The following is a 25,593-nucleotide window of genomic DNA, read 5'->3' on the forward strand; positions in this document are numbered from 1 at the left end:
ATTAAAAACAATTAAACATATAATCAAAACTATATACAGTATAAACAGAGCAGATCTATTAAAAACTTACAGATGAAAAAAACATTCCCATGAGTGCTTCCATTAAAAGAAAGAAGATGTGGGAATTGTCTTTATGACTGCAGGAGTGGTCTTGCTGGGAATAAGGACCTGGACGTGAGGGGTGCGGAAGATGTCCAAGCCTGACTTCTCAGCCATTTTGGAAACGTGGTGCTGGAAACAGGGAAGGATCTATCAGCCACCGCTGCCGCTGCTGTTTAAACTACTAGACAGATAAAACAGACATACTGTATATCATGCCTCCTTTTACTCTTGGAGAGGCCCCCATCCGAACCTATTCTAAGCGGCAGATTCCCTGCTCTGGAACTTGGACCGTCAAAACAGGGCGCCTCTGAGCAACTGCAGAGTTCATTTCTCTCATCGCTGCCGAGGAAGCGGGAAAAAGCTGGTCCCAATCCCACCCCCGACGACCCCACTCCCTTGAAGGTCAGTCTGGGGCTCTGGGTCACAGGGTGCGGCTCGGCCCACGATCCGCCGCACAGTCGCATCCAAGAGATGGCGCAAAGCATCTCGCCGAGATGGAAGACGGAGGTCTCCAGGACCCCGCCCGGCCCCGGCTTCCTCCACCAACCGAGCGCCTGGATCTAAATGAAATCCCGTCAGCCCCGGCCTCACGCACAGCCCCTGTCGGCGGGGAGGGCCTGGAGGTGGAGCCCGGGGCAGGACAGCGCGCCTGGGGAGGCGGCGGCGGGGCGGCAGCAGCCGCGTGGCCCGGCTTGGCAAGAGCGCAGGCTGCGGTGCCTGGCTGTGGCCATAGGAACCGGCGCAGCGCCAAACAAAGCTGGGTCCTCCTCCCTCGCTCCCTCCTCCCGCCCCGCCACACGCGCACCCTGGGGGCATAAGGAGGGAGGAGACAGCGCAGCTCCGGTCTCTGCAGCGGCGCTGGCGACTCCGTCCCGCCGCCGGCACTATGCGCTGGGCGCTGCCGCGGGAGCCGCCGGTGCGCTAAGAGGAGGAGGAGGAGGAGCAGGCGCGGCGGCGGCCGGAGGAGGTACTCGCGTCCGGGAGTCGTCGGATCTGCCCCGGGAGTGAAGGAGCAGGTGCGGCGGCAGGAGCGGCAGTACAAGCCTCAGCGACCGAGGCTGCATTGCTGTGGATGGCAAGGAGGGCGCCGGGGAAGGGGGAAGATCGTTCATAGACGACTGAAGCTGGAGGGCACGGCAGCCCGCCCCCACCCCTTCCCCGGCGGACACGGCGGCTTGTTCTCCGATTGCGCAGAAGCCTGAATACACACACACACGCACACGCTCGGTTTTTTCTATTCGTGTGAAATTCCAGAAAGGATCTGGCACCGATTTGGATTTGCATTTCTTGCTCCTGTTATTTCACATTGCCTGGCATCTGCCTGCACCACCTTATCCCGGTCTGCTCACCTTACCCTCTTCACAACCCTGCTCGGGACTGGAAAGCGCTCTGCTTTTGACATATCTTAGAGAGTACCCGTTATTGTTCTCCACATGCTTTAATTTGGAGTTGCACAGAATTTACCTTGATGTATCCGGGTCGCATAGAAGTTTCCACGCGGATCCGGCTTGCGCAACGCTTAAAGCTGCTTTAAGGAGCACCTATTTGAACTGCGTACAAGAAGTACTGTATTCTGGCCTGAGCCGAATAGCACATTGAATTCGGGTATTGTAGGTATTGTAACATTGCACCGTGGCCTCCAGCTTCGTTTGCACAGGATTGCACAACCGTCGGTCCACTGATTTCCTTAACGCGCTCCTTACCTCTTCTGATCCGGATTGCAAAGCAATCCCTGCACTGCTCTGGATTGCACGTTGCTTGCACAAATCCGGATTATCTTGCTGCTGAGAGTGTTTTATTCACAAAGATATAAATATGTTGCCGGGATCTATCCAGATCTCTGGGGAGACTTTATCAAGTGCCGAGATTCGGGATATCTGTGAGAGCCTGAGAGAGAACTCCATCAAACTGCTTTCGCTCCGGGGCTGTCAGCTTTCCGACAGAGATTTTGGCCGCATCTGCAGGGGGGTCGCAGAATCTCACTCCTTAGCTCAACTTAATCTTAACTTGGGGATTGTCTCCAATATCAATCGGGTCAAGCAACTGGCTGAAGCCCTGAAGACCAACCGCTCTGTCCAGTCTTTGTTGTGAGTAGCCCTCTACAGTGGCGTAGCGTGGGGGGTGCAGGGGGGGGGCCGGCCGCACCGGGCGCGACATCTGGGGTTAGGGCAAATCCACAGGTTAGGGGGCGCAAATCCACGGGTTAGGGGGCGCAAATTACTTGCCTTGCCCCGGGTGCTGACAACCCACGCTACGCCACTGGCCCTCTACTTAGTAGGACTTGAGGAAAGGTGCCCAGTTCTGCTGGCAGAAGTCTTGCAGTCCAATTCATATCCATGTTTACTCAAAAGTAAGCCCCATTATGTTAAATAGATCTTACTCACAGGTAAGTGTGCATAGGATTGCAGCTGTTGCTGGTGGGCTTCCAAAATTGTTTAGTGTATCTGTGTAGTCCAAACCCCACTTACTGGGAGCAAATCCCATTGACTTCTGAGTAGACATGGATATACTGTATAATTGAGCTGTTAGTCCTTAACACCTTTTAACTAACCTTTTGCTCTAGGTGCAAAGTTACCCACACCAAAAGGGCTTTGAGGGCAAGGTTGTGATTCTAATCCAAAATGGTGATAGCATTCTAGATTATTTCAAACCCAACACAGATTAATCTTCTTAAACAGAAACAGTGAAACTTGGATTTGGGCAACATTTTATTACCCTAAGCCAAATTCCAGTATATCTCAGGTCAGCAAACCCAGGACAAAGCTATGTATGTTGTGTCAGAAGGAAGAGTAGGACACTGAAACGCAGGTGGGGGTGGAGTGGGGAGGAAACCATAGTGATAAAGGAATCTGCTACCATGACAGAAAAGGGAGCGGGGAGTAAGGAAGCAGATTCAAAGACTCCGTTAATGACTCTTCGCCTTTTAGAGTTGTTGGTATAAATCGCCCCTGTTAACTTATTTACTGCATTTCTTTGTCATAGTTTGAGCTGGGTGAAGTCAACTGCAACTCTTGAGGAACAATAGTTTAATTCCTAACCATTTATTCTTGCACAGCCTCCACGGAAGTCCCCTGACAGACGCTGGTCTGGCTCTTTTGAACCCAGCACTCTCCATCCATCCCTCACTAGTGGCCTTGGACTTAGGGGACTGCATGCTGGGTGATGAAGGTATTAACTTGATCTGTGGACTGCTCCCTCCTGATGGGGCCAAGTCAGGTAAGCAAAACTGGATGTGTGGGGTTCTTGTATATCTCTGGAGCTCATAATGGACTTCAGATCTTTGTTCATACAGTTCTACAGTTGGAACGGTTGTGGAGGTAATGTCCACTCCCTGTTCAGTACAGGATCTGCAATACAGGATGCAACCACAGCATCCCTGACAGATGGCTGTCCAGCCTCCGCTTAAATGTTTCCCAAGGCAGCCTGTTCTTTGTTTAACAGCTCTAACCATTGGGGAAGTTTCTGTTCTTAACTTCTAGCCAAAATTTGCTCTCCTGCAATTTCTGCGTGCTGGTTCCGGAACAACAGAGAACAAGTCTGCTCTGCCTTCATGACATCCCTTTAAACTATTCTTTTTCTTCTTCAGAGAGTAAAGAGACCCCCTGACAAATTGTAGCACTGAGTTTTCAGCAAAGTGAAATTATAGTGAAATTTACTCTGTCGGCTAAGGATCTGTGGCTTGCTAAGAATAAGTGGATTCTCATTCTGGGAGAGAAGGTATTCAGAATAGAAGTAATTATACTTTGCCCTGTTATAGAACTAAACGGTGTCATTTCCCACTAAGTCAGTGTGAGGATCTGTAGGCTTTGCAGTTGTTTTGCATTTTATTTTTTGCAACCAAAACTTGATGCTGTCACATTAAAAGCCGTTTTCCTTTTTCTGAAATGCCCTATTGCTGTGAATTTTATCTGTTGGTGCTACTCAGAAATATCACCAAAGGTTATTTTTTGCCGAAGGAATTATCTTGAGCTAAATCAAAAGTCTTTTGAGAAAAGAGTATTGGAGACTGGCGGACTGGAAAATAATACTTTGACCGAGTTTTCAGCCGTCCTCTTCCACTCTACTGCATTAAGCATGCCACTAGGCTTGCAAGAGCAAAATCCGGAGAAAGAAAAATAAGGGCACTGCAGATCTGTTGTGTGTATTCTGGTAAATTTGGAACCTTGGTGTTTAACATGGTCCATTAGGAAGAAACATTGCCCCTCTGCCTTTTTGCATGAGATCATCCTTTCGCCTTAAAGAGCTCTTCTTTCTTGCTTCTTCTTGTCCTTCTTGTGATAGCACTTTGTCCTCGTTTGGGGCTTGCTGTTTCTGTGGTTGGGGTGAAAGGGAAAGGGATCAGATACTGTAGGCCAGGGATCAAGAACTTGTTGTCCTCCATATGTTCTTGGATTAAAGTTTGCCTCATCTGTGACCATTGGCCATGCGGGCTAGGATTGATGGGGCTTGAAAGTCCACATCTGGAGGGATTTATTTTTGTTAACCTGCCCTGGAATCTGCTGGTGAAGGGCGGGTAATATATTTTATAATAAAAATAATATAGTTTCCCATCTCTAGCATAGACAAATGAGGGGATCGTTCAGACAGTATCATACCAGAAAATTAACTCTGTAAGTATGATGCAAATTATTCTGCTTGTATCCTGTTAGCATGTGAAAATTAGCACATCATGTTCTCCCAATGCTTATCTTGGGAACAGTTTCCACAACATTTATGTCTACAGTTATCAGACTCAGCTGAAGTGTGTGTTCACATGGGCAAATGTAGCATGTCATCAAATGCTGCCAAAGTTGCAGGACATTCAGGAACATTTAATTGTTATTTATTATTATTTGTGTCCCACCCTTTCTCCCAAAGGAGCCGAGAGTGGCAAACATCAAAATGTCAAATTCTAATCAAGCATTCACAAGATGACTTGGTACAGATTAGTTTTCCTTTCCCTTATTTTATTTTTATCAGCCTTGGGGATGTGGGTGCTGTTGGAGTTTCCTTTGCCAGCCACCAAAATGACTTGAGCCACTTCTGCTCCAAGAAGCCTTTAAAAGGCTGGAGGACAACAATTTAACTACACATTTAATGTCTCTGAATACAACTTGTGTTAACATACAACTGTCCCACAGTTTGTTCTTAAGAAATCTGTCCTTTTAACCATCCTGATAGTTTGCCCAAAAGAGTGGTTAAAATGTGTTCAGGGGTTATTAATAGTAGTAGTACAGTGGTACCTCTGGTTGCGAATGGGATCCATTCCGGAGGCCTGTTCACAACCTGAAAAGAGCGCAACCTGAAGCGCCGTATCTATGCAGGTGTGCGGTGCGATTTGGCACATGTGCGCATGCGTGAGCAGCGAAACCCGGAAGTAACCCTTTACAGTACTTCCGGGTCGTTGCGGGACACATCCTGAAAAGACGTAACCTGAAGCGTCCATAACATGAAGTATGACTGTAGTAATAGTATTTTAAAGCAAATGTAAAATGCGGAGTGGGGATTTTAATCCACACCCATGATTCTGCAGGGAGAAGGAAAGGGCAGTATATATGCAGTTGATATAATCCTGAATACAAGAGTGAGATCTTGTAACTGTGTAAACTCACTTGGCTTCCCTTAGGTTTGAAGGAGTTGACTCTCAGTGCTAACCCTGGCATCACAGGCAAAGGATGGGGGCGCCTGGCTATTGCAGTGGCTCATAGTTCCCAGGTGCGAGTGTTGAACTTGGACTACAACCCACTGGGTGAGAGGAGCATGAATATCGTGCGTGACTTATGTATGTCTCTCTCTCTCTCTCTCTCTCTCTCTCTCTCTCTCTCTCTTAAACACATGGGGATGTTGCTTGGTTAATGATAGTTAAAGAGCCCACATCTAGGACAAGTCCAATCACAATCCAACTCGGCCCTTCCTCTTCATTATTTTATGTATTTTTTTTAATTTCTCAAGGCGGCAAACAGAGCAGATAACAAAACACTGTGAAACAAGTATCCATTCCAATATTGCACATGCTCTCTGAAAATATAACACAAAGCTAATTTAACGTTTCCAAAACCACCATCATACTAAGCTACCAGAAAATGAATTAATCAGTCAAAAGCTATGCTAGCAACTGCAGTATTATGACGGGGCCCAGCACATCTTACTTGGCAAAGCATTCCACATAGTTGGGTGCCAAAGCAGAGAAGGTCCTGACCCTGCTTTAAAGCTCTTGAGGTTGAGGCAGCTCCTAGGTCCAAAGCTGTTTAAGGGTTTTTAAAACCAACCCTAGCACCTTGAATCGAGCTTGAAACTAATCAACAGTGATTAGTTTCTGATAACAGAAAACCAATATGATGGAATCAAATCACCAAACACCTGTCAAGCGGATTTAGGGCTGGGTCAGAAGTGCACACACTGGGTGCTGAGCTGAGGAGGGGTGCCCTCTCAAAGGCATTGGGCTTTGGGAAGGAGGCGTGAGGGCTCTGAGAGAGTCCTAGAGTCTTATTTCCCCCCCCCCCCTTTCCTAAAGCCTCGTTAGCACTTTCCCAGCTTTGGGAAGGAGGTAGGAGGGTTCTAGAACTTGCCAGAGCCCCCACACCTCCTTCTCAAAGCTGGGCTCCTCCTCACTTGCCTTTGGGAAGGCACATGAGGGTGGCGGAGGTGCCTTACACAAGCTGCCATAATAGTAGTACCTAAGTTCACCATTCCACCTGTCAGCACTCTGGCTGCAGTATTTTGCCCTGTTTGCAGGTTCTGGACAGTTTTGAAGGCCTGTCTCACATAGAGTGCCTTACAATGGTCCAGTTTGGAAGTTGCTGAATGACTGGCAGAGGGCCATTGTGTCTTCATGGTTAGGTAAAATAGGAAGTTGCTTTTTACTGAGTCAGACCACGGTCCATCTCGATCTGCACCAAGAATGAGAAATCTGCCACCCTCCAGAAGTTGGACTTCCACTCCCATCAGCTCACCCAACATGGCTGGTGGTAAGGGATTATGGGAGTTGTAGTCCAGAGGCACCTGAAGGGTCAGAGAGGTGCTCCATCCACCTGGTCTGTACTTAGGTAGCAGCTCTCCAGGATTTCAGACAGGAATGTTTCCTACCTGTGTGATCTGCCCTTGAGCTACAACCCCTTTCTTTTCCTGATAGAGTTTGCCTATGTGTGTAAACTAGTGTCCCCTTTGTCTGGAATAGTTACCACCTTTGCACCTTTTTTTTAAAAAAGGCCTAGGCAATAGGCTATTAAAGAACCTGGCTATTCAAAATGCGAAATGAAACTGACAATTGCCAGCCTGGGCCTGGGAGAATATAAGATGGCGGCCTACCATATTCTGCAAGGGATGAGACTTGCTTCCAAGCTGAGGAGGCCTGAAGAGCAGCCCACCATACAAGCCTTAGGTTATGTGCACTTCCTCTTCCTGTGTACAGTGTGGCAGTACCCGTCCTCCGAATGTTATCTTTGCAGCCCCATGTAGGCTGCTGCCACTGGGCTTGGGAGTCAGACCATGCTTCTTCCCCCGCCCTTGCCTCCTCATCTTCTTCCAAATACAGCAAAGAGGAGATGAGCCCCAGCAGTGGTTACCATGGAAACCGCCTCTCTCCCTCTCTCTGCAGCTGTGCTGCCTGAGCAGAATTGGCAGCTGGTGAGAGAAGAGACTAGACCAGGCAGCTCTCTCCTCTCCCCATCCCTCCTGCCTCAGGGAAGCAAATGTGAGACGCTCCTCAGCACACCCCACCTAATCCTGCCCTTTCAAAACTGGGTGAGGCCTTTCTTCTTTCTGCCTTTCCGCTGTCAGGGCTTACCCTGCAAAATGAGAGGTGCTCGGGCCTTAAAGCCTGGCAGAAGGCTTCTTCTCTGACCCAGAAGCAATACCTTCTAATTAAGACTAAGCTCGCCTAGAGGTCATGTGCTGCTGCCCCAGGTGCAGAGGTATCGTTTTTTTCCCCTTAGCCAATTTAAGAAGAGAAAGAAAAGCAGCAGCAGCAGCAGCAAAACAGATGCATAAAGTGATCACTCTCCCCCAGTGTCTTGTGCCTTTAACAGGCAGACATTAAACAGGTGCAGCACCTTTGAGTGAGATTAGAAAACTGCACCTGTTGAATGCATCTGTGGTTATTCATTTTTTGGGGGCAGGGGGAAGTGCTGGTAGAGTTGAGGTTGTTGTACTGCCCAGCAAATTCTGCCACTCCTGGAATGGCTGCATGCAACATGGCCTCTGTGAGGTCTTCTAACATCTCCTGACTTTCTACCATCTAGGTGACCAAATAGCAGGAATGCTGGCAGTTTCTGTGGCATCCAGCCGCACCCTCGAGGTTTTGGACTTGGAAGGAACGGGACTCACCAACCAATCAGCCTTGGTAAGGAGAACATGGTCCTTTGCCGCCTTCCATTCGCCTTCTAAGTCATGGAAGTGGGCAGACTAGCGTCGTCTGCTTTTATCCACCCCAAATGCACTGTCTCAGGGGCATTTTGCCAGGAAGACTGGAGCCCCTTTGCATTCTCCTTCCTTGGTTCTCTTGCCTCTAAGCCGAGTTGCTTACCAACCAGCCTCTCGACTCTTGTTCTGTTCAGATCCTGCTGGATATGGTGGAAAACTACCCGACGGCTTTGCGGACGCTGATCCTGGCAGAGAACAACATCAGCCCTGAACTTCAGCAGCAGATCTCTGACCTTCTTTCTGAGGGCGAGGAAGACGACGAGACGGAGACTCGTGAAGTCATGGCAAGAGAGAAGAACAACTGGATCTGCCAGAGCAGTAAGTCTGCTGGGGCCTCCACTAAGGAGGAGGAGGATGGGGGGGGGTGAAGCTGGAAGGGGGAGGCTGACCATGGGAAACCATGACATTCAGGCCCTCAAAAAATTGAAGGTCACAGAATTTCAGTACTGGTATTTAACAGCATCCTAGAATCATAGGGTTGGAAGGGACCATGAGAGTCATCTAGTCCAACCCCCCTCAGTGCAGGAATCTTTTGCCCAATGTGAGTCTCGAATCCACAACCCTGAGATTAAGAGTCTCATGCTCTACCAGCTGAGCTAAAATGCACACATAGAAGCATGTACTTTTGTCCCAGTACTGATATTAGAATAGAGCTTAGTTAGGGATGAAAACACTTTCCTACACTATGAAATCTAGTCCTTGGCACAAATGCACTGGCAGCCCTAAACTGAAATGCAATCCAGCCTCTGATGATTTTCTGAAATTAACCCTACAAATTGGCTTATGAAGGGGTGGTAATCTCCTGTTTGAACAAAAACCAGAGTCTGGTATCCCATTTGGGTTCTTTTGTGTAATTATAGGGCAAAGCCTTAAATGGAAACCCAAAGATTTTGTAAAGCACATCTCATGTGCCTATCAAGCAGAGAGCTACCGTTGTCTCCAGGAGTTAAAGGAAAATACTAGAGCAAAAGGAAAAGGAGACTAGAGCAAGTTAACTGTGGATGCCTAAGCACAGAGTTTAATCCAGCTTCACATTAGCAGGTCTCCTTTTTAACTGTGTATTTTGGAAAAGGAAACTTTGTTGTGTGCAGACTTCAAACCAAGAGGCAGCACATCCTAATGGGTGTTCTGATACTGCACTTGGAGCCCAATAATTACAACAGAGGAGCTGCCTGCTTGTGTAGCCCTTACCTTCCCCAACCTGGTGCTTATTTGAACTTTCATCATCCTTGACCATTGACCAAACTGGCAGATGCTGGAAACAGGGAGGGCACTAGGTTAAGGAAAACTAGTGGAACCACACAGCCTGTCTGCAGAAACAGCACATAGGAATCCATGGAGTTGGGGAGGAAGGGAGGGGATTGGACTCTATGTGGTCATGGTCTGCAGATACAATTGCAATCCCACTTATCTGGGAGTAAGCCCCACTGAATTCAGTAAGAGACACTTCTGCGTAGACATGGTTAGTATTGTGCTATACACTTTAGGCATAAAATGAATCTATTTAATTGCCAAGTGCTTCACTTCAGGAGTACTCAAGCAGGTGCTTTCTTGAATTGTACTTAACGTTTCATGTTCTCCTTTATAATAGTCTTCCTAGCCCTGTGCTTAGGATCCAGCTACAAATCACGGTTGTCTCCCTCCATATCCTGTTCATCGGCTAAAACCACCTTTTCTCCATTTCGCAGATTCTAGTTCCCAGATGGTCTTGGTAACTTCGGGCCTTGGAGAAAGTCTTCTAGCAGAAACAGAGATGTGAAAAGGAAACTCCCATTGCCTCTGATGAGAACATCACTTCCATGTATGTGGAAAGACTGTGTTTATTTAAAAAAAAAAGTGCATTCACACATATATCATGTGTGAATGTGTACTGTGCTTGTGTGTTTGCAAGTGAGTGTATGCACTAGGCAAACAGATGGGTGTGAAAGCCTAATGTCTATGTGTAATTGCTGCGCCTGCCCTGAGTGCAGATCCACACACTGTGTCTTACTGAAGTCACTTTTAGCTCCACACTGGGACGTGACCCAAGTGAATCTCGATGTCTGTGTCACACAACTTGTCAGTTGCTTGTGATTGTCCAGTTGCTGTATTCTTAGGTCGCACCATCCATTCTTGACTAATCTTTGCGGGAGGCTGTATTTATTCAGATGTGTATATTTATGTATAACAGATACTTTTTATTGCTTGTACCTATGTCTTAAGTAGAATTTTATATAAAGTTCACAGAAATGGCCCAGTTGTGGCCATGAGGCTCTTTCCTTTCTAACTACACATCAGCAAGGCAGCTTCACTAAGGGAAATAATGCAACCTTATGTTGTTGTTTAGTCGTGTCCGACTCTTCGTGACCCCACAGACCAGAGCACGCCAGGCACTCCTGTCTTCGGTGCATTACTAGAAGGTTGCATTGTGACAAAGACAATGCAACCTTATAGTAATGCATTTTTTGTTGCGCTGCCTCTAATGGGCTGAGAAAGCAACTTAAAGGTAAAGGTAAAGGTACCCCTGCCCGTACGGGCCAGTCTTGACAGACTCTAGGGTTGTGCACCCATCTCACTTAAGAGGCCGGGGGCCAGCGCTGTCCGCAGACACTTCCGGGTCACGTGGCCAGCGTGACAAGCTGCATCTGGCGAGCCAGCGCAGCACACGGAAACGCCGTTTACCTTCCCGCCAGTAAGCGGTCCCTATTTATCTACTTGCACCCGGGGGTGCTTTCGAACTGCTAGGTTGGCAGGCGCTGGGACCGAGCAGCGAGAGCGCACCCCGCCGCGGGGATTCAAACTGCCGACCTTTTGATCGGCAAGCCCTAGGCGCTGAGGCTTTTACCCACAGCGCCACCCGCGTCCCAGAAAGCAACTTAGCACTTGATAATTAAGTCTAAAACCCCCCACAAAGAGAAAGCTGATTTCTGTTAGCAGAAGGCTCCTGTGAACCAGGCCTTATATAGCCTAAATCAAGGGTAGGCAACCTAAGGTCCATGGGCCGGATCCTGCCCAATCGCCTTCTCAATCTGGCCCGTTGACAGTCCGGGAATCAGTGTGTTTTTACATGAGTAGAATGTGTCCTTTTATTTAAAATGCATCTCTGGGTTATTTGTGGGGCATAGGAATTCGTTCATTCCCCCCCCAAAAAAAAAATAGATATAGCCCAGCCTACCACAAGGTCTGAGGGACAGTAGACCAGCCCACGGCTGAAAAAGGTTGCTGACCCCTGGCCTAAATAATTATTTTCCCCAAATAAGTTGGAGTGAATGCCCTTGAGTTCCATAACGACTGTACTAAGACACTCAAGGCAGTCACAGGTGCTACCAGAAATACCCAGGAGAAAAAAATCCTATAGGGACAGAGTGCACACTTTGGGTGCTCTTGAAGTACCCCTAATTTCAGAAGGCTGCATTACCTTGAAGGTCATAATTTGGGTCATATGCCAGCAGTGGAGGTGGCCACATCCCTATCAATCTATGCACACAAGCACCTCTCATTCAACCCTCTCAGAGGACTAAATTGGTCTGGTTGTGATGTTTATACCGCTCTGCAATCCAGTGACACGCAAGATCTAAGGCAGTGAGCATTGGCTCTGCTGTTGTTCAGAATCTGCTCCATTTTTACATTTGAAGATATGTGTAATTCTAAGCACACAAACCCAACTTCAAGCAAACCCCAAAGTGCTATATGCGGACAACTACTGACCTTGCTTCTTTTTTGTGTAAACAGCCACTTCACTGCGGGTAAACTGTTTTGGAATAGTATGCACAAGGGCTGCAAAATGGGGCAACAGGAAATACCTCCTGTTCTCCTGTTGGGAACTGTGGCCCTCCAGCAATTGTTGACTACTACAGCTCCCACCACCTCCAACCACTGGCCATACTGGCTGGGGCTAATGGTAGCTGCAGTCTAAGAACATCTGGAGAGCCACAAGTTCTCCATCTGTGACGTAAGGCCTCAGCCATGTAAGGCAGTTTGTGGAAATGCGTTTTGTTACAATGGTACCCATTCCTCCTCCTAAGAGTTCACAGCGGCTCTGTTGTTTCCATGCAGGATTCTAGGGACAGCAGGACTCTGTTTTGCTTTGGACTATTTTCCTAGCCCCACACAAACAAAACCAATAAATTATTTTCTCTGTGTCAATCACAAAAGCCAAGAGAACCACCAGGAGGCAGCAGTGCCATGCAGCTTCTAATTAGGATATTGTGGCTGCCACAGACCGCATGATTTATGGGACAGCTACATAAACGGGGGAGAGGGAATAGAGACATTATGTCGTGAAAGTGGACAATCTACTTCCATTTTACAGAGGCAGATGCCTCGTCATATAGCAAGAGGTTGCTTTCTATCCTACAGAGGTCCAAATACAAACCCTACATTAGTAGCACAGTTGCTAAAAGATCCAGAAGCAAATTGGCAGTGTAAACACAGTCATGACAATGGCTTATATTCAACATAGCTCCATCAGTGCCATGTTTTTCCTTGGGAAGGCAAGCTCACCCTCTTCTGCCCTTGTGTATCCCCTAAGCCTGCACAAAAAGACTTGAGGGTGGGGCAGAGTATTGCAAGCATGGGAAGATATTCACAGCTAGCAGGAGTCCATGTGCTGGCTTCCGCTAGCACAACCAGTTGCATGTGGCCCACTGAGAAGACCAATCAAGTCTGGGTGTACCTTTACAAGAAGGACCATAGATCATGGACGCAGCACACATTGTGCCTGCAGAAGGGTTCAAGATTCAATCCCATGCATCTCAAATTAAAGCAAGGATCGGGAACCTGGGGCCTTCTCTGCATGTTGCTGAAATTCCAATTCTCATTAGCCCCAGGAAACATGGCCAATAGTAAGGGCTGATGGGAATTTTCATCCTACAGTGTCCGGGCCACAGGCTCACCAACCCTGAGTTAAAAGAATGAAAGGGAAGACCCTTTGCTTGCAGCCATGCAGAGCCGCAGGTCAAAAAACTGAATACCCTAAAAATCTTTCAGTTTCTGTGGTTTCCTGTGCTCCCCTTTCAGCTCCTAGCATCACAACAGTCAGCTTCAGACGTACTTTTAAAATAGTTTATTTCTGGCTTTAAAATATACATCATCAGTTTGAAAATCTCAGAAAAAACACATTAGTCGCAGATTAACAGTCTTGAGTTGGGACATTGTAAAATACGGGGCAGCCAAAGAAGGCAACTCAAGCTCCCCGAGAGAGAATTCATAATACTGCCAGAGAGGAGAAGGATGCAAAGGGCTGAGATGCAGGACTGCACAAAAGGAGCTCTGGGAGGAAGGCTGCAGCAGCAGGACTAACACAGACCTGATCCTCAATTCTCCTGCAGGTTTTCGCTGCCACCCAGACCCATGTGAAATAAATGGCACAGTTCGGTTGCACTCGAGAATGATCTCCTTTCTCTCCCCTCCTCCCAACCTTTAGTACAATAGAATTAAAAGAAATGGAGATTGGTCTCAATCAACATCATAGTGACTGCTTGGAATTGTCCGTTTGGTGGCTGCAATTGTGACAGTTTCAGATTGCCTTATGTGCAGTTGTGCAGTCCAGTCACAGAAAAGAGGCCTGGGCTCCGGACTAAAAAAATTGTCTCGGTGGGATGTGCTAAAATCAGTTCCATTTCCGCCAAGCTCATGAGAAGGGCCCAGATTCTATGGGATAGGCTTCACCCAGCACCATGTCTGTCCAATACTGACCACAAACGAGAGGTCACCAGGAAGCCCCAAAGCCTTCCCATCTCCAGCAGCCTTTGCAGCGAGAAAAAGAACACTGCAGTGCTGGAGCAGGAACATGTGGCAACTTGGGTTCTACCTTTTGAAGAGCAAAGGGAATTCCAAGAAATCAAGGGTTGAAGGAGGAGAGTGGCTGAGCAAAGCAAGCAGCTGCCAGCTGTAGAAGTCAGATCATTACGGGTTAAGTGCCGCATAGGCAAAATGTAGGGTGTCCATATTTAGCACCAATTTATTAGCATAGCTAAACTGAAAATACTGAGTCACACCCCAATGCTGGGATGCAACCGCCAGCAGCTTATCAGCAAGAGAAGTGGCCAATGAAGAAGGCCACATCAAAAAGTTAGCTATGGCCAGACTGCTCCACAATTAACACACAGCAGACCCTGGTTAGGTCTAAAGGGAGGCAGCAGGGGACAGCACAAAAGGCAAGCAGATCAACACAAGATGGGCCATGGCAGCCATCCAATGGATACTGGAAGGTTTTGGGGTAAGTTCTTGGTCCTGCAGGTCTATGAGTGGGTTTTCTGAGCAGCTTGCAGCTGCTTTGCTGGTGTTTGCAAGGGAGAAGACTCCCTGTGCTGAGAAGAAAGGCTTTAGGGTACTCTCCAGCAGAAGATCACACAGACTCCATCCGGACATAAGCAGCTGGCAGTGCAACCAAGCTCAGCAGCCTAGTCTTCTCACTGTTTTCTTGAAGATTGCACTGGCTGCACCAAGGGCAGGCTAGGAAACTGTGTCTATGGAACGTGATCATTCAGTGAAAAATTCCTAACACTGGCAACCTTTTCCTCCCCCAGGTGCGTGCACAGATATACGCAAAACACAGAAACATACTGCAATGGGAGAAAATAATAATAATACAACACTGAATACATACAAAAAAACAAAGCAAGTAGGGGAGGGGGAATATCAGACCTTGCCTAAGGCCTTGGGAAGGCACTAGTATCGATTTGGATCACAGCCCCAATAGGATGCTCATCCTCACTCCACCATCTCTCCAAGGGGCAAACAGGATGGTCCTACAGAGGCAAGATGGCCGCATTGCTTAGGCTTTAGCAACTCCTCAGCGGGTGGTGGCCATAGAGCAACAGCGACAATGAGATAAGCCACTTCTTGCAGAGCAGATGCTCTCTGACCAATCCCCCCACCCCACCCCTGCACATTCTTTGCTCGTTCACAAAAGGAAGAGGTAAGCACATTTCAAAAGACAAAGACCTATAAGAAAGCAAGTAAAAGAACACATAGCTTCACGTCATTCAAATGAGACACAGACCACCCAAGAAAGAGCCAACATGACAGTCATACACAGCCGAACCCATTATGGCAAATGGACCAGCCTCCATTTTGCTGGCTAGCTGGAGCAGAGAAGCTCCAAGGCCCATTCTGGCAGGCTCCCGAGTGGCGCTCCTCCCAACGAGTAACCATGCTGGGTTCAGGAAGCAAGGGAACTCTGGAGGTGGCCTCTGAGCATCGTTCCACCTATTCATGCCAGCGCACATCCACGTAGCAGAATGCAGGAAAAGAAAGCAGTGAAGCTCACACATCTGGGGACGCCCACCTAATGGAAGCCGTCGCACCTCACCCGCAGCCTTCACCTGGGGGAAGATTCACACAAGGAAAATAGGGAAAGCGTGTTCCTACTTCTTGGCACGTAGGAATAGAGGCTTGAGATGCCGAAGGGGTGTAACTCAGAACCAACAATGGGATGGGATGTTAGCAAGAAGGAATTGGAGTGTGAAGGCAGAACTGAGCTGTGGAAGGAAGGGCATGAGTGCAAACTGAGCTGTGGACACAAAGCACCTGTGCTGGTGGGAACCCGAGTGTTTTGCCCTGGCGCTGTAGCAGGAGAGCTGCCTCCATTCTTAGTGTGCATTAAAAAAGACAATAAATATATAAAAATGGCCTGGAATTCCTGGGAAGGAGTCCCATGACGGTCCTCCTTTCAACCTAAGGAGTAGAGTAACAGCCCTTGGGAGCTGGGTGCAACGCTGCACCTGGCCAGCTTCCTTCCTACCCTCAGTTGAGCAAGTTGCCTTGCTCCTGGGCCTGCGTCAGGCTGTCTTTCCGATGGAGGTGGTGAACCCCCATCCTCTTGGGGCTGCGGTGGGGGCGGCCCGGAGGAGGCTTGCTCTTGCACTCCCTGCTCTGCTCGGAGCTGCCCTCTTGGCTGTTTTCCTGGCTTCCCTGCAGCAGCGTTTCCTGCTCTTCGGCCGGGCTCCCGGACGAGTCAAGGTCTACGTAGTCTTTGTGCTTCTCTGGGGAAGAGCTGGCGGGCTCTGCCGCCCCCTCTCCGCCACCCCCTTGCAGCAGCTTGTGGGCTTCGTCCTGGGAGAAGTCCGTGCCGTAGTCGGAGGAGAGGTGGCCCCGGCGAGCGCGGGACTCGGTGCTGTCGGTGTCGGTGCTGGAGTCCCTGCTCACCGTCCAGCTGCAGCTCTGCACCGACTCCTCGCCGTCCGAGTAGGTGGAGGCGGCCCGGCCTAGCTCCTGCATGGAGCGGCTGAAACGTTTCTGGAGCTCCTGGGCCGTGTCGCGGCTGAAGGAGGTGCGGTTCACCAGCACCCGCTCCGTGGTCGGGGGAGCCTTCTCCACAAACATCCGCTGCCAGTTGGCCAGCAGGTCCTCCTCGGAGCTGGCCGAGCTGGCAAAGGTGCTGGGCACCTGCGGGGGGCTGCTGAAGGGGCTGCTCTGTGAGGAGCCGTGAGCTCGGCTCACCTTGGGGGACGGCTGGTAAGAGCAGCTGGAAGCCGAGCGCTGGCCCTCTGAGGCGGGGCTGCTGGGAAGGGTGCGCTGCCTGTCGCCGTTCTCCTCCTCCCCCTGGACCAGGCTCAAGGAGATGGCTTGGCGCGTGGCATAGGTGCAGTTGGGCAGGGGGCTGTTCTTCGGGATCCGCACCTTGTCTTCCGAGAACTCGATCACCTTGCGGCCCGGGTACATGGGGTGGGGCGGGGGCGGCGGGGGGTACGGGCTCAGCTTCTCAAATGTGGGCACCTCGCCAGGGAGGCCCTCCAAGCCGCCTGGAGGTTTGCAGCCCCCATTCTGCTGCCGTGCTCCCTCTGCCCCCTCGCTCCCAGGCTGGCCGGGGCTTGGGCAAGCGTCGGACGGAGCTCCGCTCATGTCGACGTGCACAAAGACGTCCTCGGCGATGGAGCAACTGCCGCTGCTGGACTTGGCTGAGTTGAGCACCAGGGACTCCGGCTTCTCCAGGACTCTGGCAATCACCGAAGTGGGCACCACGTCCGATGGAGCCAAGGTGTGAGGGGCCTCCTGGCCAGGGCCGGAGGTCTCCTGAGTGCTATGCAGGTGCTTGTTGACCATGTCTTGCAGCTCATAGGGAAGCTACGGAGACAGGAAAAAGGATGTTATCTCGGAACTAAGAGAACCACTGAGCTAATAGGGCAGGACAGATGGATGAAGCAGTTATGTGGAAGGCGCTGTTTGCCCAGCTCTAACTTCCTGTCCTGACACACCATGTCATTAAAAGCATCTTTCAAACCACCAGGCACCTATAAATTCAAAAGATCCATTTGTGTCCCAGTAACTGGGGAAAAAATGTGGTTCTGCCCCCCGCCTTGGCTCTGGGCCTGACAAACAAGGCCCCTTCAGAAGAAACAGGGAGAAGCATACGCTCAAACTTGAACAAGAGAGCCTTGCTGGTGCATGTTAGGCCAGCATAATGCTATTGATTAGTGGAAAAAATTAGCTGGTGGCTGCGCTGAATCGAGTGACCAGCCCCCACTACTAGAATCTGAGGCTCCCAGGAAGCCTGTAGTAATTATAGGGCACTGCCTTGGCAGCCTGCCCCAGACTAAGAATCAATTGCCATCCTGGCACTTGCCGGCTCCGGAGACAGAAGCAGCCTGACACTCCCACTGCTCTTGAAACCACCTCAAGCCCATTGCATCAAGGAACATGGAGGTGGTCCACCTGCATCAGAACCGTGTTGTTAATGTAGAGAAGCAGCATCCCACTCCTCCCAGGGTTGAGCAGCTACAGGACTGTGCCCTGGGCTTAGGCGTATACTCCACAGGACCTTAGATATACCTCTGCCCCATGGATTGACAGCAAGGAACTAGATTAGAAGGAGGGGTTTAGCTACACGGCCTTCTATATCTCCATGCTAAATTCAGGCAAAGACCTCAGCCTTGCTTCATGCATGCATGGATTGTCAGGTGAGGGACACACCAAGTATTCATTAGTATGGCAGGAGATGCATAAGAAATTCAGTGGGAGATTTTGCCCTAAATTGCCTAACTGGCTTTGGCAATGAGTGAACAAATGAATTCCAGTCCTCAAGAGGCTTGAACAACCCCATACTCCTTAGCAAGCACCTCTTTTTCTGTGTCCCATCACAACCAGTAATATGGACCAAGCAGGTGCAATCCTTTATAGGAGCATCAGAGCGCTTTGCTTGAAAGGCAAGAACATTCCTTTTTCTCTTTTTTGCTGAAGTCCAAGCCTCAGTGTTTTCCACAGTCAATACAGCAGGGAAATGTCCGTATGAATTTTGTTTCTTGCTTAACAGTTTCTGGCATTTAACATGTTGCCTACCTATACTGAGGCTTTGCAATGAGAAGGGGCACAGACTTGGTAGGACATAAATCCAGTTAAGGTAGAGGAGGTTGTATTCAATAGCACTAGAATGAATGCTCTGTCAGCACAAGGTTACTCCTTGCGCAATGTAAACCTCCTCCCACCTTCTTTGCCTGACTGCTACTGGTGTCCAGGAGCCTGCTTTGAGCATATAATGCATGCAAAGCACATATGGGTATAAAAAAGCTGCAATCTATACAAGTATATGCCCATTATAAGATGTGCTGAACTCTGGGATAGCTGTGAGATGATAAACTGAAATCTTCCTGAAGGCTAGAAACCACCCAAGGGTTGCCAGCCATCCCAGCCCACCTAGTCTCTTTTATTTTCTCTCCTGACACTACACAAAACTTCCTCCATCATGATGAGTCAAGAGCCCCTGGAGTTAACAGGCTTCTTCATTCATTCACTAACTCCTTTGCCGCAACGGGGAAGAAAGAGACGATTCAGCAGGAGACCTGCAATTCTCTAGGCTCCATTCAGGGCCCTAACAGGCTATCAAGCTCAAGGCTGGTGTAGCAATGACAACAACCTCCCTCCTTCCCACCTACAGAAACGCAGCTGAGGAACAATGAGAAGGTGACAAGGCATTCATTGTCTTTTGTTGTCCCCCATGGGAGTCCCTGCAGAATGAGGAAAAGCAGTTCCTCCTACACTTTCTATGTAATGGATGAGAGAGAAGCCTGGAACAAGGTTCCCCCAACCAACCACCCCACTCAAGATTTCCACTCACATCAGCAAACTTGTGATTCCGAAAGTGAGACTTGTTGCACTTCAGAAGCTGCACTGCCAGGTTACAGTCCTGCCGATATCGCTCCTGTCAAGACAACATGCAGGGATTGGCAAATCGCATTCAGAGATGCCCCAAGACATTTTGGGGCCTGAGGCAAAAAATGAAAAAGACCCCCCAAAAAGTTGCTTCATGGTGATACCTGAGAACTTTAATGGTACCTCAGAATCTGCCACTTTAAAGAAAGCCAGCTCACTTAGGCTAGCAGTAGGAATGGTTCTGATTACATCACTAATAATAATAATCATAGCAATAATAATCATAGCAATAATAATCCTCCCTGCCAGCCCTGTAAAATGAGCTAGGTGCTAACTCACATTCATCTGGACAGAAGAAAATGCTGTAAGATTTGAAGCAGAGCACCCTCCCAAATCTATCCTGTATGTCTGTTAAGTTTTACAGACTTACTGAATTTCAACAAATTTATGCTATATTTCACCTCCATCCACAACCAGAGTATTTGAGTTTAAACAAGATTTAAGATCATCTGCGTCAACGAAATCTAGTATTATTCCAATCCAAATGTTCTGGATTAAAATGGCTCACGAACTGGTCAGTAAGAGTAGGGACACACAGATCTTGCTTTCTTAAGTCAAGCAGCCTGAGCATTTAATTCTACTGAAGATGCCTCTTTGCTGTTCATCCCTTGAATGTCTTAAAATAAAACACAGGATTTTCAGTATTGAGATGCCCAAAAAATGTGGGATAATCTCACTACCATTGCACCAAAATGCATGAAGGTGAAAGAGATGCCCATTTATTGTTAAAGATAGCATTCCTAGACAGTAGGTGTGCTAAGGAAACAGTTCTTCCCATCCAACATAAGATAACCTACATCAGAGCTTTCCAAACTGTGTGTTGCGACATGTTAGTGGTGGCTGCAGTGTGTAGGTGTGTCACACAAACACTCCCCACGCTCCTCCTGGGGCTGGAAAGGGGTTGGTTTAACCCCTGATTTGCTAATAAAACTGAATTACCGTGTCGCAAAACGATGCATGTCTAAAAAGTGCGTCACCAACATGAAAAGTATGGAAAGCTCTGACCTACATAGTCAGCAAAAGTTCCAACACCAACTGTGATTATACAGGTCCTTTGTTCATGGAAAATGAAACCTCTTAGTTCATTTCTTTCCTTGCAGTGAATTCATAATCTGGGGGAAAGGAGTACTTACATTAAGCTCTTCCAGTTTATTGATGGTTGTTTTGGCATCCAATAGTTTATTAGTGAGCTCCACAATCTCCCAATCAAGAGTCTTGCGATCCATTTCGGCTTTTTTAATCTGGAGTACAGGGATATATAGGGGGTGAGTCCCATTTGTCAGCGGCAGCGGAACTTCCTCCCTGCCCAATTCCCTTCAAAGAAAGAAACCCAACCCCACTCAACGCCGATAAATTCATAGCTCCCTTTTTGCCCTTAAGCAAGGGAGGAAGATGGGGCTCAAACAGCACATGGAATCAGTCATTCTGCATCCGTTTGCTTGGAGGACTTAAGACACATTTACTAGTTATGAAAGCAGTCTGCACTTGGAGCCTTCACTGGTGCAGCTGCTCTTCATAGCTATTTGGCAAGCAGATCATGCAGAGGGTGAACACCGTCCCTTAAGTAGTCAGGGTTTGGACATGCCAACAGGGACTATTGTGACATTGGGCTTTGAAGATGCTCCCTAGTTGTGTGAAGCCTGTTGAGAGATATCCTTAGCATACCTGTAGCGCATCCATCACTTGGGTAGTCAGTTAAAAAACAACAACAACCGCTAGTGTAGGACCTCTTTATCTAAGGCATGGATGGCAACCGTAACAACTGGAAGAGTACACAGCCCAGCTCCCATTGAGTAATGTGGTCTCCTAAGCAAACCTTCTCTTCCTCAGCACAGCAATTACTAACACTTTATCCTACAAAGGATAATGGCAATATATAATGACACTTCTGACACTATAGGTAGGGATCCAGCAATCTGCTTGCACCTCATTGATGGTAAAATATGACTGTAAAACAAACTATGCACCCTCTGCAAATTCCAATAAAATCTCAGTTTTCATTTTACCAAAGAACATGCTTCTAGTCCACACAGCTGGAGGGGGGGCACCTTGGAGACATGTGGCCAGAGTTACACACTTTTAAAAAAACAAAGAATCATGGCAGGTTTTCTAGCATATACAAGAGCAGCACACATTCACTCAGTGCTTGCATCATAAGCTTCAATTCCTGCTCCTCTAATTTCACCAGGCTTTTTTTTAACTCCTTGCAATTCCTAGCCTCCCCACCAAAAAAGAGTGGGAGAGATTCTGCAGAATTGCCAAATTTGGAAACTCGATCAAGGCATGAGAATTTTAAGCAGAGTATACATATACAGAGCTCTGTACATGCAAGTCTTTTTTTTTCTAAAAAAAGAATAAAACTTCAGAAGCAAGAAAGTTAGAATACTGGAAATTGTGTATGTTATGGAAGAGAAGCAAATGGGGGGGGGGGGGATTCTTATTTTGCAAAAATTATTCTGTTACTTCCAGTCACAGGGAAGGGAAGAGCTCTGTGAAGGGGAAATCCAGTTCTGGAAATTCAATAGGCATTTTCTTGCTCATTTTGAAACCTATCTTCTTTGCAGACATGCAGTCAAATACCATGCATGTTTGCTCAGAAGTAAGTTATCACTGTCTCCAATGGGGCTTACATCAAATGAAGTGTGCATAAAACTGCAGCCTTAAGTATTAACAAGAAAGCTGAGATTCTCCGGGTGCTTATTTTGCATTCAGTGCGGTGCAATCAGAGAGCGGTATAATACACTGCAAAAAAGGTAGGCTCCAGACCAAGTTAGTTGAACTTACTTGCGTCTCCCCTGGGATCAATGGAATTTAAGCCGTGATTAACCTGTACCATTGATTTCAATGAGCACGAAGTCCAATTAACTTTGGATCCAAGTCCCCCCCTCCCTCCAGTTACAGAAACTGGATTTAAAATGAATGGAACTGGAGACCCCTTGCTCCAAGAATCAAGGTCCCAGCCCTCTGCCTTCCCCCAGATCCTTCATGTGATGGCTCAGGCACCAACACAGAAGAGTCCTAAGGCCATCCCGCCAAACACCTGCCTCAGCAGCAAATTTCACTAGGCTCAGATAACAGCTGAACTTCCTCCACACTTGCCTTTCTACAAGAAAAATGGAGGGCACGGATGACCTCAGCAGGATGCAGGTAGCCTATTAAAATGATCTGGGATGCAGATTGAGTTTGTACTGCAATGAACGGCCCTGAGTGTGCACACCTCTGTGGGACTTATTAACTTGGTCCCTAAGAGCTATAATTAAAGAGACATATTCAAGATGCCAGGGAAGAGTTTTTCTGCTTCTCTGAAATTCAACAGAGATGAATAGGGGAATGCCACAGGGCAGAGATGGCTGAACTACCACGTCCAATTTCAGTGCCTTAAATGTTAATAGGGCACGTCTTTTTTAAAAATGTATGAAGTTCTGCAGGAATTTGTTCACAATCCACAGAGATCCCAAGTGACAAGAAGTGCCTTATAATACAAGCTGGTGGCCAACATACTAATCACTGGAGCTGCATCCAGATGACTAGAGAGGAGCACTACTCTAGAGAGGGTCCCATGAGTTCCAGGTTTCTCTAAGCAGAGGACATTTCTTTCCCAAGCTAGACAATAGCTGAAAGTAAGAAGGAGCAGTCCATGCTAGAACATGCGGGCCAGAACTGGTCGGATTCCCAAGAATAACCTTTCCCCTGCAAAACCCAAGCTGCTGGGACCCCATCTAGGACAGAAGTAGGGCTGGATAATGTGCGACCAACAATGAAACTGGACAGGCTGAGGCATGTGCAGAGGAGATAGAAAAACAACAACACACAAACGAAAAGACGCAACTGCAAAAATCCAGCTTTGACTGAGCGAGGCCTGAGAGGTGAGTGCACCCAGCATTTGCCAGCAGCAGCAGCATTGGAAAGAAAAGGAGAGAGACAGAGAGAGAAAAAGGAAAGAAAAGAAACAGCCATGAGTGTTATGAATGCACACAATACACAAATGTTGGCTCCACTCCCACAACCCCATGATGAGTTTTCCCCACCCAGATCCTACAAAAAGCAGCACATCAAATTTCCAGCACTCTGGGTTTTTAAAAAGCTGATGTGAGACAAAAACTACAAGTAGCTACATTGCAGAAGAACCCAAACTCTGGTGCAGGCAACATAGACGATCTAGAATGCAAAGCTCCCTCTGGGCAACTTCATGCTGAGATTCTGCCTCAAATCCTGACTTACATCCTGGTGTTACTACACTGCAATCGGAGTCAAGCCATTAGACAAGAGTGTGGCCCACCCGCTCTTCCCTCTTATAGACTCAGCAGGTCAATTACCAGGGTGTGCAGCTTCTCCTCCAAGTCCTGATTGGTTCTCTGTGAGGCTGTGTAACTGTTCTGCAACCTATAGACAGACACAAGATCGTTCAGGTTACTGAAGTGACACCAGACACCCTGCAATTCAGAAGTTAGGTAAGGTGGAGATATTTCAAGAAGCCGTGTGCCATGGCTCCAAGCCACAGTTTCACACCTTCCAGTCCATAGATGAGCAGTTGACCTTTCCTTGTAGCAAGCCCAAGAAGTTTAAGTTGAGGGAGGAACGATATGTTCATGGATAGAAGAGATGGAAGAAAAAACAAGCCTGACCAACTTGCAGAGGACCAAAACTGGTCTTGGTCTCAGGCTTGGAGAAAGGATGCTAAAAGAATCAGAAGATTCAAAGAAGACTCCTAAACCTGGGAGGAAAAGCTATGCCAACAAGTGTCAACCCCATCGCCCTTTCTGCATTTCCCATCTTCTTTTCTATCTATGAAGACCTTTACAATACAGTGGTACCTCGCAAGACGAATGCCTCGCAAGACAAAAAACTCACTAGACGAAAGGGTTTTTTGTTTTTTGAGCTGCTTCGCAAGACGATTTTCCCTATGGGCTTGCTTCGCAAGATGGAAACGTCTTGCAAGTTTGTTTCCTTTTTCTTAACACCATTAATACAGTTGCGACTTGACTTCGAGGAGCAACTCATAGAACGCGGTGTGGTAGCCTTTTTTGAGGTTTTTAAAGACTTTGGTGATTTTTGAAGCTTTTCCAAAACTTTCCCGACACCGTGCTTCGCAAGACGAAGAAAATCGCAAGACGACAAAACTCGCGGAACGAATTAATTTCGTCTTGCGAGGCACCACTGTAATTACTGCATCCATCTTCATAATGAACTTGCCACCATTATCCTTATTTCTAAGCTGAGGACGGTCAACTTGTCTATGCTCTCTGCACTCGAGAAATCAGGAGCTGAACATGGTATGAACCTAAGTCTCAGGTCCAGTTCCATCTGGTAAACCTCCAAGGTTGCTGGGGACAGGGGAAGAATCCTCCAAACTTCCATCTACAGGTCATCACCTCAATGCCTCAACAAATGCTAGTAGTTTTGCTCACTGGAACAAAATGATGCAGCTAAAACAGATACCATGGGGGAGGATTAATGAACGCATCTTCTGACAATTGTGCCTGCCTTCCCTCTACCCTACGATGATTAAATGCAGAACCCTTCCCTTGAGGCAGGGTGAAGCCAAATCCCTTTAAGATACTCAGCTGCTTTTAGTTTTTAGCAAAGATGAGGCAAGGCCTAATCTTCTTCATCATACCTGTTTCACCTCTCAGATTGTGCCATGTGGTAGTCATAAAGATATTAACATATCAGTCCCAGGGAACACGAAGCCAGCAAGTCATAGCATGAAAAATGCTGACGGACGAATTTTGGCTTTTAAAATAATGTTTCCACCCCACTCATGGCCCCCATCCCATGGACCCACTTAACACTAAACCATTTCCCGTGCACGGAATGATTCATACAACTGTCAGCGGGGAGGGAGGGGACAAAATATATTGTGCAATGACACATTTATTGCTTCCCCCAAAAATCTGCAAATAGCAATCCCAAGTATAGGACATACATCTCAGATTGTTAGGAAGCAATGTGTCCTTCTAT

At 47.8% G+C, this 25,593-nt stretch overlaps 2 protein-coding genes and 1 long non-coding RNA gene across 10 annotated transcripts in view; 1 reads left to right on the forward strand and 2 right to left on the reverse strand.

The window, feature by feature from the left end:
• The first annotated feature begins 741 nt into the window (after positions 1 to 741).
• Positions 742 to 10,734, forward strand: LRRC73 (leucine rich repeat containing 73). Its single transcript, XM_028724320.2, has 6 exons — positions 742 to 2,189; positions 3,158 to 3,318; positions 5,708 to 5,830; positions 8,322 to 8,422; positions 8,637 to 8,820; positions 10,191 to 10,734. The coding sequence occupies exons 1-6, from the start codon at positions 1,918 to 1,920 to the stop codon at positions 10,259 to 10,261; spliced, it is 912 nt and encodes a 303-aa protein (XP_028580153.2). The 5' UTR covers positions 742 to 1,917; the 3' UTR covers positions 10,262 to 10,734.
• Positions 3,158 to 7,709, reverse strand: LOC114594516 (uncharacterized). Its single transcript, XR_003706005.2, has 2 exons — positions 7,390 to 7,709; positions 3,158 to 4,413 (listed from the first exon to the last, which is right to left on the reverse strand). It is a non-coding gene; the product is annotated as an uncharacterized LOC114594516 (long non-coding RNA).
• Positions 10,735 to 13,531: 2,797 nt separating the features above from the next.
• TJAP1 (tight junction associated protein 1) overlaps positions 13,532 to 25,593 on the reverse strand; it is a 42,211-nt gene continuing 30,149 nt past the window's right edge. For 7 of the 8 annotated variants that reach the window (XM_077925673.1, XM_077925672.1, XM_077925671.1 and 4 more), the window contains 5 exons: positions 23,949 to 24,015; positions 23,462 to 23,491; positions 20,766 to 20,873; positions 19,538 to 19,621; positions 13,532 to 17,550 (listed from right to left, as the gene is read on the reverse strand). In XM_077925673.1, coding sequence (XP_077781799.1) covers positions 16,231 to 17,550; positions 19,538 to 19,621; positions 20,766 to 20,873; positions 23,462 to 23,491; positions 23,949 to 24,015 — 1,609 coding nt within the window. In that variant the 3' untranslated portion in view covers positions 13,532 to 16,230. The remainder of the gene's footprint in view (positions 17,551 to 19,537; positions 19,622 to 20,765; positions 20,874 to 23,461; positions 23,492 to 23,948; positions 24,016 to 25,593) is intronic. The other variant, XM_028724316.2, reaches the window with a different exon arrangement.

This window comes from Podarcis muralis, chromosome 3, assembly GCF_964188315.1.
Source record: "Podarcis muralis chromosome 3, rPodMur119.hap1.1, whole genome shotgun sequence".
Lineage (NCBI taxonomy): Eukaryota > Metazoa > Chordata > Lepidosauria > Squamata > Lacertidae > Podarcis > Podarcis muralis.